This window comes from Parathielavia appendiculata, assembly GCF_033297405.1.
Source record: "Parathielavia appendiculata strain CBS 731.68 unplaced genomic scaffold N657scaffold_3, whole genome shotgun sequence".
NCBI lineage: Eukaryota > Fungi > Ascomycota > Sordariomycetes > Sordariales > Chaetomiaceae > Parathielavia > Parathielavia appendiculata.
The window spans coordinates 2,406,860-2,421,767 of NW_026944222.1; the positions used below are offsets into that span (position 1 = coordinate 2,406,860).

At 56.9% G+C, this 14,908-nt stretch overlaps 5 protein-coding genes across 5 annotated transcripts; 3 read left to right on the forward strand and 2 right to left on the reverse strand.

Annotated features, from left to right (window-relative positions):
- Positions 1-104: 104 nt before the first annotated feature.
- N657DRAFT_545864 (uncharacterized protein) lies at positions 105-1,595 on the reverse strand (the record flags this gene model as incomplete). Its single annotated transcript, XM_062787854.1, has 1 exon — positions 105-1,595. A coding segment is annotated over one exon (1,491 nt), but the record flags the coding sequence as incomplete, so codon positions are not given.
- A 1,213-nt stretch (positions 1,596-2,808) lies between these two features.
- Positions 2,809-4,880, forward strand: N657DRAFT_654706 (P-loop containing nucleoside triphosphate hydrolase protein; the record flags this gene model as incomplete). The annotated part of the gene is made up of 2 exons (XM_062794524.1): positions 2,809-3,057; positions 3,129-4,880. 2 exons carry the CDS (start codon positions 2,809-2,811, stop codon positions 4,878-4,880), a joined length of 2,001 nt encoding a protein of 666 aa, XP_062650067.1.
- A 941-nt stretch (positions 4,881-5,821) lies between these two features.
- On the forward strand, positions 5,822-8,845 carry N657DRAFT_567277 (uncharacterized protein; the record flags this gene model as incomplete). Its single annotated transcript, XM_062788498.1, has 3 exons — positions 5,822-6,659; positions 6,780-8,546; positions 8,634-8,845. 3 exons carry the CDS (start codon positions 5,822-5,824, stop codon positions 8,843-8,845), a joined length of 2,817 nt encoding a protein of 938 aa, XP_062650068.1.
- Positions 8,846-9,808: 963 nt separating this feature from the next.
- On the reverse strand, positions 9,809-10,754 carry N657DRAFT_632401 (uncharacterized protein; the record flags this gene model as incomplete). Its single annotated transcript, XM_062791140.1, has 4 exons — positions 9,809-9,958; positions 10,132-10,147; positions 10,305-10,491; positions 10,679-10,754. The coding sequence occupies 4 exons, from the start codon at positions 10,752-10,754 to the stop codon at positions 9,809-9,811; spliced, it is 429 nt and encodes a 142-aa protein (XP_062650069.1).
- Positions 10,755-11,916: 1,162 nt separating this feature from the next.
- Positions 11,917-14,526, forward strand: N657DRAFT_567692 (uncharacterized protein; the record flags this gene model as incomplete). The annotated part of the gene is made up of 3 exons (XM_062788536.1): positions 11,917-12,596; positions 12,654-13,430; positions 13,482-14,526. 3 exons carry the CDS (start codon positions 11,917-11,919, stop codon positions 14,524-14,526), a joined length of 2,502 nt encoding a protein of 833 aa, XP_062650070.1.
- Between the last annotated feature and the right edge of the window lie 382 nt (positions 14,527-14,908).

A 14,908-nucleotide genomic window follows, 5' to 3' on the forward strand; every position in this document is an offset into this window, starting at 1 on the left:
TATCAATTTTCGTCACCACTCTCTGTTCCAATACCAGCTTTCGCCGTCTCCTCCTCCTCTTCCTCTGCCACTGCAAAGTCCATCTCCCACGTGCTCGGCACAATTTCCAATTTGCTCCTCCAATCGCCAGGTGTGCGCGCAAAACTGTTGATGAGATCACCGACCGTCCGCTTCGTGTATCTCGGCGACTCCTCAGGAGCATCGGGCTTGACCGGTTCTGCGGGGGGCTGCCGTCCAAGCATGGCCCACAGCCTCTTCTCTTCATAGTAGGACGCTCTGGCATCCAGCTTGTCCGCATATGCCTCATGGGCCTTTTCAGCGCGAATCCTGTTCCTCAGGGCGGCTCGCGATTTCCCTGTTTTGGGGTACTCGAGCGCAGAGTGGACGAGGACCTCGTTCATCTCGCGCGTAACCGCCCGCTTGTCCGCTTCGTCTTCTTTGGGAAGCGCTTCTTCGCAATCGGAGACATGGGGGGTTCTTGCACCGAGCTCGATGGAGCCGTGGTCAGACTCAGAAGCCATCTCGTCGTCAATTTGATCCTCCTCTGACGACTCCGTCTCTTCGTCAGGCGGAGTTCCTCCGCCAATACCTTCCGGCTCGAGCCCGAGTGCTCCTTCCACTTCCTCGTACGACATGGGTTCTTGCTCATCCTCGGCGTCCCAGCCTGGAATTTCCCCGTTTTCATCGTCATACACATCCAACCTCAACCTTCTCGCGCACTTCGCCCAGAACCGGCGACTATCCGTGGGAAGCCCCAACGACAGCGCGGCCGCCTCGACATCTCGCTTCCGCGCCAAGTTCTTCGTGTATGGATACAACTCCCTCTTCGCCTTGATCCTCGCCTCGCCCACAAATATCGTCGCGGCCACCAACCGCCTCATAACCTCAACAGCCAGCGCGTGGAAGTCCTGCAACGCTGTCGCCCGCACAGCGGGCTCTTCCGCCCCAACCCGCGCCCAGTTGTACTCCTCTACGGCCGAGTTCATAAAGACCCTCTCGCTCAGCCTCAACCAAGTCCCAACGCGAAACAACTCCAAACTCCCCTCCAAGCCTTCCGGCGCATCCCTCTCCAACTCGCGCCAATTCCCCACCCCAACCAACCAGTGATCCCCGCCCCACCTCCGCCTCTCGACCCCCTCCTCATAGCCCTCCTGTCTCACCGACACAGCATCCGCAGCCTCCTCCAGCGCGGCACAGCACGCCTGACTGACCTCCACAGCAGCAGGCACCTCGGCCATCCCCAGCCCCACCACTCCCCCTTTACTCCCCGCCTCCTTCGCCGCGGCCGTTGCCTCCCTCAGCGCGGTGAGATAGGCGGCAACCTCGATCTCGCCCTTCGTCTTCACCCGCCCGGCGATTCCAGGCAGGTCATCGACGCCGAGTCTGGCGACAGCCTCGAAACACAACGCCTTCTCCGCCTCGCTCCAGACCATCATGCCCAGTTGTGAAGGCGCAAGCGTGTCGTCGACGCCACCCCCGGCCTGTGGAGGACGAGGAGGAGGAATGTAGCGAGCCGCGGCGTCGCGGATGTCGTCGTTGAGGAGGGCGAGATAGGCATGGTTGAGGGGCGCGGATCGGTGGCGTTTGAAGGGGCGGGGGAAGGGCGGCAGGGAGGAGGGGGAGAGGGAGCGTTTGAGTGGGGAGGACGCTGACCGCCAATGGGGTTGGGTTGTTGGGGTGGGCGGGACGGTGCTGTAAGGGGAGAAGTGGGGTGCGGGGTTTGGGCGGCGGTGGGAGGTTGATGGTGGTGTGAAGGCGGGTGAGCTGTCGGCCTGTTCTTGGGTGTTGGGCTCTTCTTGGAGGGACTGTTGGTCCGGTGGGGAGGAGGTGGCTGAGGGGCTGTAGTGGCTGCCGGCCGAGGAGATGGAGTGGTGGCGTGGCGAGGGATCCTTGTAGGCTTCATCCTCCTTCCCTTCATTGTCGTCGCCGTCGCCGTCGCCATGACCCTCAGCCTCTCCTTCATCGCTTTCCGGGATCTCGTCAGAGTGTGCCCTCGCTGGCTGTGGTTGCCGCTGGAGTTGCCGGATGACCATGGACACTGATTCCCTCAGGCCGCTGGTGTCCTGGCCGCCACTGTCGCCTGACTGGTCCGAGTCCATAGTGCCGATGTGAGAAACAGTTGTATCGAGGAGAAGCCAGAAGTCAATCGAGGCTCGAACAGCCAGAATGGTGCAGCAAGTCGGAAATGACAGGGAAGAACCTGTTTCCTGTTAGATTGGGGACGAGGCCACTTAATGAATTTCGTCTCGATCGACAAGAAACATGCAATTGGTGAAGGAGGTGCCTTGATTTGTTGTATGCAGCATGTTTAATGGTCATGTATGGTGTTCGTTTGCAAAGAGCTTTGAAAAAAATGGAAACCATGAGTGAGCACACCACACCACCCTGTACGGGTCCCTGAATGCACAGTGTAGCCTGCCAGATGTGGGGAATCCGGATCCTGGGCTTCGTAGGGCTGGAAACTTCGAAGTACTGGTCTGAAGTCTTTGGTTGTGATGGAGGCAGTTGGATCTCAGCGCTCGGCACAAGATGGTCAAAGTGCCTAGCGCTCTGAAGAGAAATGGAATGTCAGGTATTCATCATTTGGATTTTGGAAGGCTACTGTGTAGGTTACAGTTACCTGGAAAGCTGCAATCGTGACACAGATCGTCGGGACAAAGTGGGGCTTCGCTTCCTTGGAGCAGGGATGGGATTGGAGGGATTGGTGGAGGCGAATGGGCATCTGAAAGTGAATTTCAACGTCAACTCTCCACCCAGAAACCAAGAAATGGACAGTATGGCACCACAACCTGTGGTATGAAGTTGAACATGAGGATTCTAGCTCTGGTAGCTACCGGGCTCAGAATACTGCCGAGAGTGGCGCGGCTGGTCCCACGACCATGTCCACGGCGAAGGATATCCAGCTCAGGAAGGCTCTTGGCTCAAGACGAGACTCGGCCCACTCAGGGCCTTACCTTGCGTAGCTACCAAGAAGAATGCATCCAGTCTGTGCTTAGATCCTTGGAAAAGGGCCAAAATCGATTGGGTGTGTCTCTGGCCACCGGCAGCGGCAAGACCGTAGGGACTCCCATCTCCCCTCTGAAGTCGAAGGTAGAAGGAACCAACCTCGTTGCTGACCTCCTGTCCAGGTCATCTTCACCCAACTTATTGGCCGAGTCAAGCCCCGGTCCGAAACGGCCACGCAAACCCTCATCCTCGCCCACCGGCGAGAGCTCGTCGAGCAGGCTGCCCGACATTGCGCCAACACGTATCCGGACAAGACCATCGAGCTGGAGCTGGGCAAGTTGTCGGCCTCGGGAACCGCCCACATCACCGTGGCCAGCCTGCAGAGCATCCTTTCAAAGGACCGCCTGCTGAAGTTTGACCCCAAGAGGTTCAAGCTGGTCTTGGTGGACGAAGCCCACCACATTGTCGCCCCGGGCTACCTGAAGGTGCTGGATCACCTCGGCCTGAGGACGAAACGGCCCGACTCTCCTCACTTGGTAGGCGTATCTGCCACCTTCTCCCGCTTCGACGGACTCAGGCTCGGCGCCGTCATTGACGAGATCGTGTACCACAAGGATTATGTGGATATGATTGGCGAGAAGTGGCTCAGTGACGTAGTGTTCACCACGGTCGAGAGCCGAGTTGACCTGTCCAAGGTCAAGAGGAAGGGGAAAGGTGGAAGCGGTGAGTTCGACACCGACTCCCTGTCCCGGGCCGTCAACACGGTCGAGCTCAATGACATTGTCGTCCGCGCCTGGCTTGCAAAGGCTTCTGGCAGAAAGTCGACCCTAGTTTTCTGCGTCGACCTGAGCCACGTTGCCGCCTTAACCCAAAGATTCCGTCACTACGGCATCGACGCCCGTTTCGTGACGGGCGACACCCCGACGTGTGACAGAGCTGAGCGGCTGGACGCCTTTAAAAAAAGCGAGTTCCCAGTGCTCATCAATTGCGGCGTCTTTACCGAGGGCACCGACATTCCCAATATCGATTGTATTGTCCTGGCCAGGCCGACGCGGTCGCGGAACCTTCTCATTCAGATGATTGGCCGTGGAATGAGACTCCATGCCGGCAAAAAGAACTGCCACATCATTGATATGGTCGCGGGCCTCGAGACCGGCATTGTGACGACGCCGACCTTGTTCGGCCTGGATCCTGATGAGCTTGTGGACGAAGCGTCGGCCGACAGAATGTACGAGCTGGCAGACCGCAAAGAGGCCGAGAAGGCAAGGGAAGCACAAGCCCGGCAGTGTCTTGCGGGACCCGAGTCGACGGGGCGCTCCTACAACGTCACCTTCACCGAATACGATTCGGTTTTCGACCTGATTGCCGACACTTCTGGCGAGCAGCACATTCGGTCCATCAGCCAACATGCCTGGGTCCAGGTCGGCCCAGACAAGTTCATTCTCAATGGCCCAAACGGAACGTACCTGAAGTTGGAGGGAGTTGCCGATGCCGGGCCATCGGATCCGAAGTTCAAGGCATGGGAAGTAAGGGCCCTTCCGCCTGGAGTATCGAAATCCCCCTATGCTGCCCCTCGCTACATCCTGAGCGCAGTAACCTTTGCCGATGCGCTGCACGGCTGCGACAAATATGCAAGCGAGAACTACCCATTCTTCATGATTGGGACGAGGCTGCCGTGGAGGAGGGCGCCGGCTACCGAAGACCAACTTAGGTTCTTGAACAAGCTCAGACCTGCCGACGACAAGCTAGGGCCCGAAGACATCACCAAGGGCAGGGCTGCCGACATGATCACCAAGATCAAGCACGGTGCGAGGGGCCGATTCGCCAGCATCGAGGCAGTCAAAAGGAGGCAGCAGAAGTCGGCCATTCTGGATGAGCTGCACCGTGCAAGGAAACTCAACGAGCAGGTTTCCGTAGGCCCGCTGCCAGCTTGACTTTAGGGCTGTTCGTCCAGAAGGTGGACGGTGACGGCGGTCCGCAGCTGAGTTGCGATGAAAGCATTCGAGCTGAAGTGCATCAGGGAAGAGCCTGAGGGATAAGTATCGAGCTGTGGCGTGAGCATGCTAAGCACCGTCTGCTACACGCCGAGTGGTAATCGCGGTTGCAGAGTAAGATGGACACCAAACATCATTATGCATGTGGGACGTATCTTTCTAACTGATCGCGTTTAATCAGACGCCAAGGAAGCTATTTGGCTCGCGTTTCCCGACTCAAGCTTTCTCCCGCGGTCCCAAGTCGCAACTTCCCTCATCACCTAGAGTCTAGAGTTGCGGTTCTCCGAATCGCCAACTCACACACAACATCGCACCTTCCCGCTCACTGACAACCTCGCACCCCAATCTTTCTCTTCCTTTTACCACATCTTCTGGACTGTCCCATTGGAGCTACGGCCACTCCCAATTGAAACACCAGCGACGTCATAAAACGCTGGGCTGGAGTTGAGCGACGCCAGAAAGTGGCCGACATTGCGGCGGTTTTCCTTTCTGCTGCTCGAACATCCTTTTCGGCACACAAATCTCCCAACCCTCTTCTCCAGCATCGCTTCAGTAACTCAAAAACTCGGGAGGAAGCGGCTACAGCAGAATTTCCCAGCCAGCCGATTTCAGTCCTTCGCCATTTCATCGATCATCTCGTTTGGTTGTCAACACCGATAAACGAACACAGCTCAAAAAGAGAAAGGGCTCCCAATCTCCCACAACTCTTTGAACTTGTGGCGCCGTTACACCGTCATTCACAGTCTTCTTTTACGAACCAGCTAGCACCGCGCGTGATGGAGGCAGAACGGGGTTCAGCAACTCCTGCACGTGAAGTCGTTGCGGAAGTTCTTCCCAGCAACGAGCAGATTGAGCAGAATAACCAAACCAACCAGAACGTCATGTACACGGCGTCCCAAGCGGCCTCTTCGGCGGCTGTCGCCACATCTTACTCTTCAAAAGTGGGCGATTCGACTTCGCTCACTCAGCCCGAGCCGACTGCAGCTCAGGAGAATCACAATCAAGGACCAGGCGATGAGCTGGGAGGCGATGGAGCCAGTGGAGCCAATAAGGCTGCTTCTTTTTTGACATCTGACCCTCGCGACGCTCATCCTGAGCCCTGTCTGCAAGGAGAATCGGCCAAGACGACTATCACGACCGCGTCCTCTAGGGCTGCCTTTTCGATCAGCCCCGACCGGCAGGGCACCAATCTGGGCTCTCTCACTTCACCAGAGTCTTCTCCAGTGCAGAAGCAGCAAGATGAGACCCCTTACAAAGAAGACGCGAATCTCAAGGACGATCGTGATAGCGCTCACCCTGAGGCATGTCCACAGGAAGAATCAACTGGCACGGCCATTGCGGCACCCTCCTGCTCGGCAACTAACCAGCCGGATGTCACTACTGATACCACCGTCACCTCGGTGACAGGCCCTGCCCAAGACAAGAATGATACTTCGGCCGCGGGAGATCCGATTCACATCCCCGATTGCGATGAGGATCGCCCAGAGCCATACCAGGATACCACTCCCGCGATAGTGTCTTTGACACGTCGCGCGAGAACTCCACGGCCTTTTACTACCTCCACAGCACATCGTGGTTCGCATTCCGTCAAGATGCCGAGAAGGGCTGGCGGTCGAATGCTGAGAGCCCATCGAGCACCACCGAAGCCGCAGCCTCAGCAACCATCTCCAACCGACCCAGCCGTCCCAGCGGCTCACATTTTTGCCGAGGCCCCTCGTGGTCGACATTCCGTCAAGACCTCTCACTCGCAGCACACCACAACCAGAATCAAATGGGGCAACCAGGTGACGAGATTTCAATATTCGCGAGAACAGTCTGCCAAACCTGACGCTCACCCAGCCAAGACCGCCATCTGTGACATGGAAGGGGTGCCTCATGTTGTAGGTGGTTTGGTCGAAGTGTCCATCGGCCGTAAGGACGTCCTCTTTGCCAAGCAGGTCCCAAAGAATTCGACCGATCCCTATAACACTCTCGAGGTCGAGCGTCACCCCTTCACTCCTTTCCCGCCGCCCGATATGGGTGAGAATAACCGCGAGTTTGATATGGAACTGGAAGAGAACCGCCCGATATTTGAGCCGTTCAACCAAGACATCATCGACAGGCAAGTCGATGGTTGGGCTGCTCAAACAGACCTTTTTGCGCGGGTGATGAATGCACACCAAGCAGAATTCGACCCCGTCAACGAGCTGTTCTTGGCTCAGAAGGCTGAGCTCGAGCACCTGAACAACGTACGCGAACGAGCGATCACGGCCGAATTTGCACGACCCCCATTGATGTCCGAGTTAGCTCGACGCAAGCTGATCACGAGAGTCGCTGCTGCAGAGAAACCCCTGTTGAAAGAGCTTGAAACCACTCAGCGCGAGCTAAAGGAAATCATCATACGTGGCCGTGTTAAGATTGCGCGCGGCCTCCAGCGAGACCTCAGGGCGCCCAGCGTGATCGACGAGAAGCGGGCTAGAGCGCTCCAGAAGATTGACGTGGAAGAGAAGGAGACGGAGCTTGGGATTGCGGGAGGAACGATTGGGCTGCGCGGTGGCCTAAACGAGCAAGATCACGCGACTCAAACCGCGATTTTGCGATACACTCGGCATGTCGTTGACGAGCGACTGAAGGTTTTCGATGAGACTGATGACTCGCGCGTGCCAGACTGGTCAACTACTGCCCCTCCCGAGTCGAATGTCGACACCGTGATTTCGACTGTGCCCGAGTGGTTCACTATCCTGGACGCCAGGGGAACCGTTCAGCTCTATCGGACAACGCCGCTGGACAGGTTCAAGGAGCTCCTCCAGGTCATAGGAAACACATCCATTGCTGCCAGAGAGGAGCAATGGGCCGACGAGTCACGGCCGAACAGGCACACCTGGAACCAGCAATTCCACAAGGCCAGTCCTCACTGGGCGAACGAGCTACGACGCACCCGTGGAGGTTGGTGGACCTGCCGCAGCGGCCCTGACGCCCCTCCAGCTGAGCGCTACTGCGCCCTCTGCCATGATCAGTCTGCTGCCAAGAGGCGGCCCGCTTCGGCGAAAGAACGGTACCAGCATATCCTTGACGAAATCGACACCGCCATGGAAGAGGCCAAAGAGAGAGATCAACTTAGGCTTAAATATCAGCTGCAGCAAGAGCGTCACGACATCGACGAGTACTGGCACCGGCGTGAATTTGTTCGATCGGGTGGTGGCGTTGATATCACCGAGGTCCTTCATAGCAGAGATGTTAATGAGCTCAACTACCGGCCCTCGACCGGGCGGTCTCAATCGTGGCAGGAAGAGGGCGTCTCGCCTCGGTCTCAGGAGCTGCTAGATAAGGCACACGTCACAGGCCAGGCCTCCGCTCCTCAGTCTAGACCCTCCCCGCCCTCCCAGCACTCTCAGTCTTCGCAGTTATTGAAGTACCTTTCTGGCACACCGTCCAACGATTATTATTCTCTGCCTTCCGGGCTTTCGCAATCCCCGCCGAATCCGAACGGCTCCGGATTTTATGAATCGCTGCTTGGCAGACAGCTTAACGCCTCCCCCTCTCGGCCTGCTGTACCGTCCCAGTCGGCGCGGCTTTTGCGCGGCTCGCCCCTCTTCCACGAATTGCTGGCCGGCCGACAAACTGACAGTCCCGGTTCTTCCGAAGGCATGTCGCCTCACACGCTCCATCGCCTGAACTCCGCTCAGGCCCACGATCTCCTTTCTGGTGTGCCAGCTGTCGAGGTCCTGCCCGGTCAGGTGGCACCGCCGCAGGCCGTGCCGCCTCAATTGCTGCATAGGCACAATTCCTCGCAGGCGCACGACCTCCTCCATGGCAGAGACGCCACCGAGAACTCTGCCCAGGCTGGACGGCCGCAGCTTCGCTCGTCGCTCGCGCCCCCAGGCCCGAAGAACAAGCCGCAAAAGAGGGTGTCATGGCAATTCTGAGCATGTTCTTTCATTTGTCTTTCATTTTCTTTCTTTACTTTTGGCGTTTTTGAGAGACATTGGTCCTGGAAGGCGGGCTTGGTACATACCATGATATTCTTGATACCCAACCTCTCCTTGGGTCTCAATTGGGAGCTGCAAGCGTTGACCATTGCAAGGGATTTCGGAGTTCGAAGGGTGGTTATTGCGTCGCTCTGGGTTACGGTTCATTAATCTTAATGATGAGACCCGCAGGACGAGGGGAGGACGGGAGACTCGGGCAGGCGGGCGTTGTTGATGGAGGCGCTATCGGGGTATGATGATTGAGTGGTGTTTGTGGTTGAAGCGCAGGTGGTGGAAGTGAGAGAGGGCTGGCTTAGGTGAACGTGGAACAGGGAGGATGATTACAGGCGGTAATCGTCGACAGCCTGGAGGCGTTGACTTATGACTGTTCTTGTGCGGCGATGACAGGGTGGACGGAAAACTGTATAGGTGATGGAGCCGCTGCCCCCCGACCACGAAAAATTGGGAATGGCGTCGTCTCCGTGGAGAGGCATCTGTATTATTCTGTAACCATTTGTGATTCAACGCGGGCTTGGTTGCTCCCCTTGTTGGTGGTGTTGCGGCAGGTTATCAGAGCGCTCCTTAGGACATGAACCTCGTCGTTCTTTACCGACCAGCGGATATGGACATGGAAATAATATTTTTGTTGATATTGACACGGTCTCTTTCACGGGGACAGCATAAGATGAGTTTGAGCGGGATGCGAAGTCTCTGTACGCCCCAGATTGGTAGCGTTCAGGTTGAGAGGAGCGTAGTGCAATGTAGGGAACAGTACTAGTGTCTGGTTGAGCGATGTCAGAGGAAATGTGTGTGAATCTGGCTTCGTCAGGTAGTGAGTGATGTTGGTGTTGTTGCAGAGACGTACCGTAGCTGCAATCTCATGTCTCCAAGCTATCTTCTAGGTGCTGCAAATGCTTCTCCTTAACACAGTTGTTTCCCGTTTGGTGATTCTTTCCTCGTAACCCAGTCGATGTTGGCCATTTTCCCCAACGTTGTCTTCTTTTCATAGTAAACTCCCTCGCTCGTGTCCTCATTCTCGCCGACCGTGATGTGATCGGTGGATTCCATCCACTGAAGACAATTTCGCATGTCAGTAAGACAATGCAGCGGCGGTAATCCATCCCGTGTGTCATCACCAGCCTCTTCCCAGGGTACACTCCCAAGATACCTCTCATGAGCAACCACTCACAATGAGTACTTCACAATACTCAACCATTACCACCCTATCTTGGCCATATCCTTACCGGCTCATTTGCCTCCCTACGCCGGTCGATGAGCAAAATACCCTTCCCAGAAACCCCTCTCCCCTTGCGATCGGCTCTCACCAATAGCCTCTCTGGACAAACGCCCTTGCCTCTCCTCTTCCCCTTCACCCCGAACTAGTACCTCCCGAGCACCGACAGACCTCTGAGCATACCCACTCTCGCCCCTGCCGCGGCCGCCTTCGACTTGTCTTCCCCCCGAGTTATTGTTGCTGCTGCTGCTGTTGTTGTTGTTGTCGTTGAGTCCCCACCCCTCAAGGAGGCGGTGCTCCTCGCAGGCCTTGTCGGTCCGCTTGTACGTCAGCCATCTATTGCAGCCTTCGCGGGACGGGCCGCAGCGGTCTGTTTTCAGGAAACGGATGAGTTGTCAGCTAGTTGGGAGGTCTTTTTTTTTTCTGTCTCCTCTTTGATGTGGTGTTTGTGTTTGTTGCTGGGTGTTTCTGCTTAGAGAAAGCCCTTTGTGTTCTGACGGACCTTTTCCCGTGATATATTGTTGAGGTTTCTTGGGACGATAACGGGAGGCACTTACGGGCTGTCGGGGTGTACTCGGTGCAGCCGCAGCGGAAGGTCAGGCAGACTTTCCAGCAGTAGTACTGGCGGGTCATATTTCTCTTTTTCTATCGTTCTTTTCCCTTTCGAATTATCGTCTGGCCCCTCCTGGGATAGAGGGCAGCAACTCTGTGTGTGTAAGGCACTGGGGTGGAGGAAGCGGTGTGGTGGTGGAAGAGGTGTCAGCTAGATGGTCGTGCTTGAGGTGCTGAGTTTGATTTCTGCGGATAGCAACAAGGATCCTCCAGAAATGAGACCTGTTGGATGATGGGATGTTTCAGTTCAGAGGTGAGGAGAGAAAGTAAGGCTGAGCCGTGGTGAGACGGTGGGTACGAGGACGTCGTCCACGAAACGACAGGTTCTAAGATATCGACAGTTGCACTTGAGGAGAGCACACCGCAGAGAGGAGGGAATTCACAACCTTGTAGTCATTTGAGTACTGCGGTAGGTACTGTAGTTATGTTGGCCTAAGCAGCCCCGGGCGTGGCTGGGCCACAACTAACCCCTGGCGCCATAACAACCTGCCACCGCTAAGAACGAATAAGAGAGGATGAGGCTGCATCGCCTGATGAATGTCGCCAATCCAATTGGGAGATGAGCCCGAGTCCAGCAGTTGCGCAGGATTGTACTCCGCGATGCCAGGTCCATGTGCAGCGGTTGAGTATGTCTTCGAGTCAGCAAAAAAGATGACAGGCAGAAGCGGGGAAAAAGACCAGTTGATATAAAGGTCTATGTTCTTGGCTCTTTTTGATGCTGGACTAGGTGCTGCGCAGAATGCACACTGTGCTAGGAAGATTCAAAGTACAGATGTATGCCGGACAAGTAATACCGGATCCCGAGTATCCACACCCGGGCGTGTCCTAGGCTCCACTGCCGTCATTGGCGACCTGGGTATCTACAGTACCTCGACACTTGGACGTCACCCTTCTGCGACTTTCATCAAAAAGCTGTTTTTGAAGACTGAAAAAACTGTGGTGTCTTCTGTTGACGCCAATTCATTACCTCTGATTTAGAAGTGCTGTCCTTTTGATTATTTGTTTTAATACCTCGTGTCACTTCGATCCCTTGTGATTTGTTTTCCCTTGCCCTTTCGTTTCCATCTGACGACTTGGTTCATAGCCCGACGATCCATGGCCTAATCCTCCTTCCATCCCGTTGAAAGGAACCTTCTTGGTTCAGTCCACGCCACCTATTAAAAACTTAGCACAAAAGCCGAAGATGCCGCGGCCGCCTACAACAGGTTACGAGCGCCTAGCCCAGGCCGATCACAGTGACGACTCGGACGACGAACCCCTCGTCGCCAGCTATGCCTCGCTACAGCCTCCCTCTGCCCCGCGCTATGCCCCCATCAGCCAGCCTCGCCCGCACTCGGGAATGGCCACCCCGAAGCGCTCATCATCCTCTGCAGCTACTCTGCGCGATGCCTCTCGCTCGGGCGGCCACCACCGCCGCCAGCGCCGCAGGAATTCAGGCGTCGACATCAAGGCCATCAACGCCCGCCTCGAGCGCTGGGCCGACGAGATTGCCTCAAAGTTCAAGCGCGGACGCAACAAGAAGAAGGGCGAGGAGGAGCGGCTCGAGATCCACCACTCGGTTTTCCAGCCCCCGGAGGGCGTGCGCCCTGTGACGGCAGAGATGCTGGCCATCCCGGAGTCCGGCTACATGACCAAAGTTGAATTTGACGCCATTGTCGACAGCGTCAGGGCTGCCATACAGCAGGGCGTGCATCCCCGCATGATCTCGCAGGGAAGCTCCGGCAGCTACTTTGCTAGGAACCCTGAGGGCAAGGTAGTGGGCGTCTTCAAGCCCAAGGACGAGGAGCCCTACGCGGCAGGAAACCCAAAATGGAACAAGTGGATTCACCGCAACCTCTTTCCCTGCTTCTTCGGCAGGGCTTGGTGAGTAGAGGACTCCTGATGATGTCTTTGTTGCAGGCCTAACATGCAAGATTGCAGTCTCATTCCCAATCTCTCGTACGTCAGCGAAGCCGCCGCATATGTACTCGACGCCCAGTTGCGCACCCACCTGGTCCCCTACACCGACGTCGTTTACCTCTCGTCTAAGTCGTTTCACTACCCCTTTTGGGACCGGTACAATTTTTCCAGGAAAAGGAAGCTTCTACCTGCGAAGCCAGGGAGTTTCCAGGTCTTTCTCAAGGGCTACAAGGATGCTAACCTCTTTCTGCGCGAACACCCGTGGCCAGACCAGTACCTCTCTGGTTTCCGGACAACAGACCCGCATAGAAAGCGAAAGCGACGGTGGGCCGACAGTTGCCGCCCGAGCAGTGCTCCACATGACGACGCCGACAGCGATGACGGTAACGACAGCCCACAGTTGCAAACACCAGGGCCCGGCAACTTCGTCTGGACGCCCACCTTAAAACAGGCTTTTAGGGAGGAGCTCGAAAAACTCGTCATTCTGGACTACATCATGCGTAACACGGACAGAGGGCTTGACAATTGGATGATCAAAGTCGACTGGGAGACCGAGCAGGTCTCGGTAGCCTCTGAGCCGGTCCGCCTCAATATGGACACCTTGGATCCCGAACCGGCGCCGAGGCCGGTCGACCTGTCACCGACTGAACCTTCAGCTCGGGCCTCGTACCCGTACCGGAGGGAAAGACCTATGAACGCGTCGACTCCTGCGTCGAGCACTCCGGACCCTAAAATATCCATTGGAGCTATCGACAATTCTCTATCGTGGCCTTGGAAACACCCAGATGCGTGGAGAAGGTGAGCAATGCACGCCTCCTTCGAGGTTTCAGACCCTGCTAACGACTTCAGCTTTCCGTTTGGCTGGCTCTTCCTCCCAGTCGATCTTATAGGCAGGCCTTTCTCGCAAAAAACCCGTGACCACTTCCTCCCCTTACTCACGTCTACGCATTGGTGGAGCCAGACCCAACATGCCCTGCGCCGGGTCTTCCAGATGGACAACGACTTCCAGGAGCGCATGTTCGCTCGCCAAATAGCAGTCATGAAAGGCCAAGCCTGGAACGTCGTCGAGACGCTCAAGACCCCCGACCACGGCCCTCTAGAGCTCACACGCCGTGCCAAGGTCTGCGTCTGGGACGATCTGGTCGACGTCCCCGTCGCCGTTCCCATGCGTGTCGCAAGCGCAGAAATGCGCCGCCGCGCCACGGCCGAGGCAGACTCTGCGGCGGCCCTCGCCGCAGCTGCCACTGCCCAAGCCAAGCCCAGCAGCGACGGCATCGGCGAGGAGGAAATGGACATTGGCGCCTCCACCCATGCAGCGTCGGCTCCAGCAACCGCCGGCATCACGGCACCCACAGTCGACCTTCTCGGGCTTGCCAGCCCGCCCGCCGATCTTCCGCACCCCGGCCGGTTTGAGTTGGCCTTGCAGGACGAGCCTGGCTTGCAAAGCCTGCTTGGCAACGGCGCCCCGCTGGGCGAGAACAATACCACCACCAACGCCAAACAAACTCGCCCGCACTTCCCCCGCGCCGCCCGATCGCTGAACGTCTACTCCCCCCAACGCGGCGGACCGCAGCCGCCGGAGATGGACCAGCACCAGACGCGCTTCTCGTACATCACCACTGCTGCAGCCAAGCGGGAGGGCAATAGCATTGCTGCCCAGCTCTACGGCCAAGACGGCAGTGGAAACACCCGGCGCGCCAGCATGGAGTACGTAGGCGGGCTCAGTGCTCTGGGTGGAGGTTATGGGTATGAGGAGGATGAGGAGGAAGACGATCTTGAGGGCGGGGATTTGGGGTATGCCGCGGCGACGGGCATGGAGGGGAATCGGAGGAAGGTGATTGTTGAGCGGTTGGAGATGGTCAAGGGGCGGAATCCTGTTTTTACGTGGTGTTGAGTCGTCTGGTCTTGGTTGGTCTGAAAGGGATCGGTCTGGGCTGGGTCGGTTTGACGGGTTGTGGTCAACGCCATATTGGGTGTGTGGGAGAAAACAAGGGGCGGGTGGGGTTGGACGAGGTGATGGCGTTGCAATTTTGGGTACGGTACCTCCTACACGGCTGGGCTAGGCTGGGCCGGGATGCTTGGGAAGAAGTAGAACTGAAGCGGTTCGCCACCTTATCACAACTCTGGGTTGGTTTCTTATCTTCTCGGCATGATTTGAGGACCTAAGAAGCCACAAAAAAAAAACTCACCGATCAGCCCTATCCCGCGCCGGTCGAATAGAGGTGGTCGGGCACGAAAAACCCAAAGATTTTGACTTCTCTCGGAGGGAATCGAAC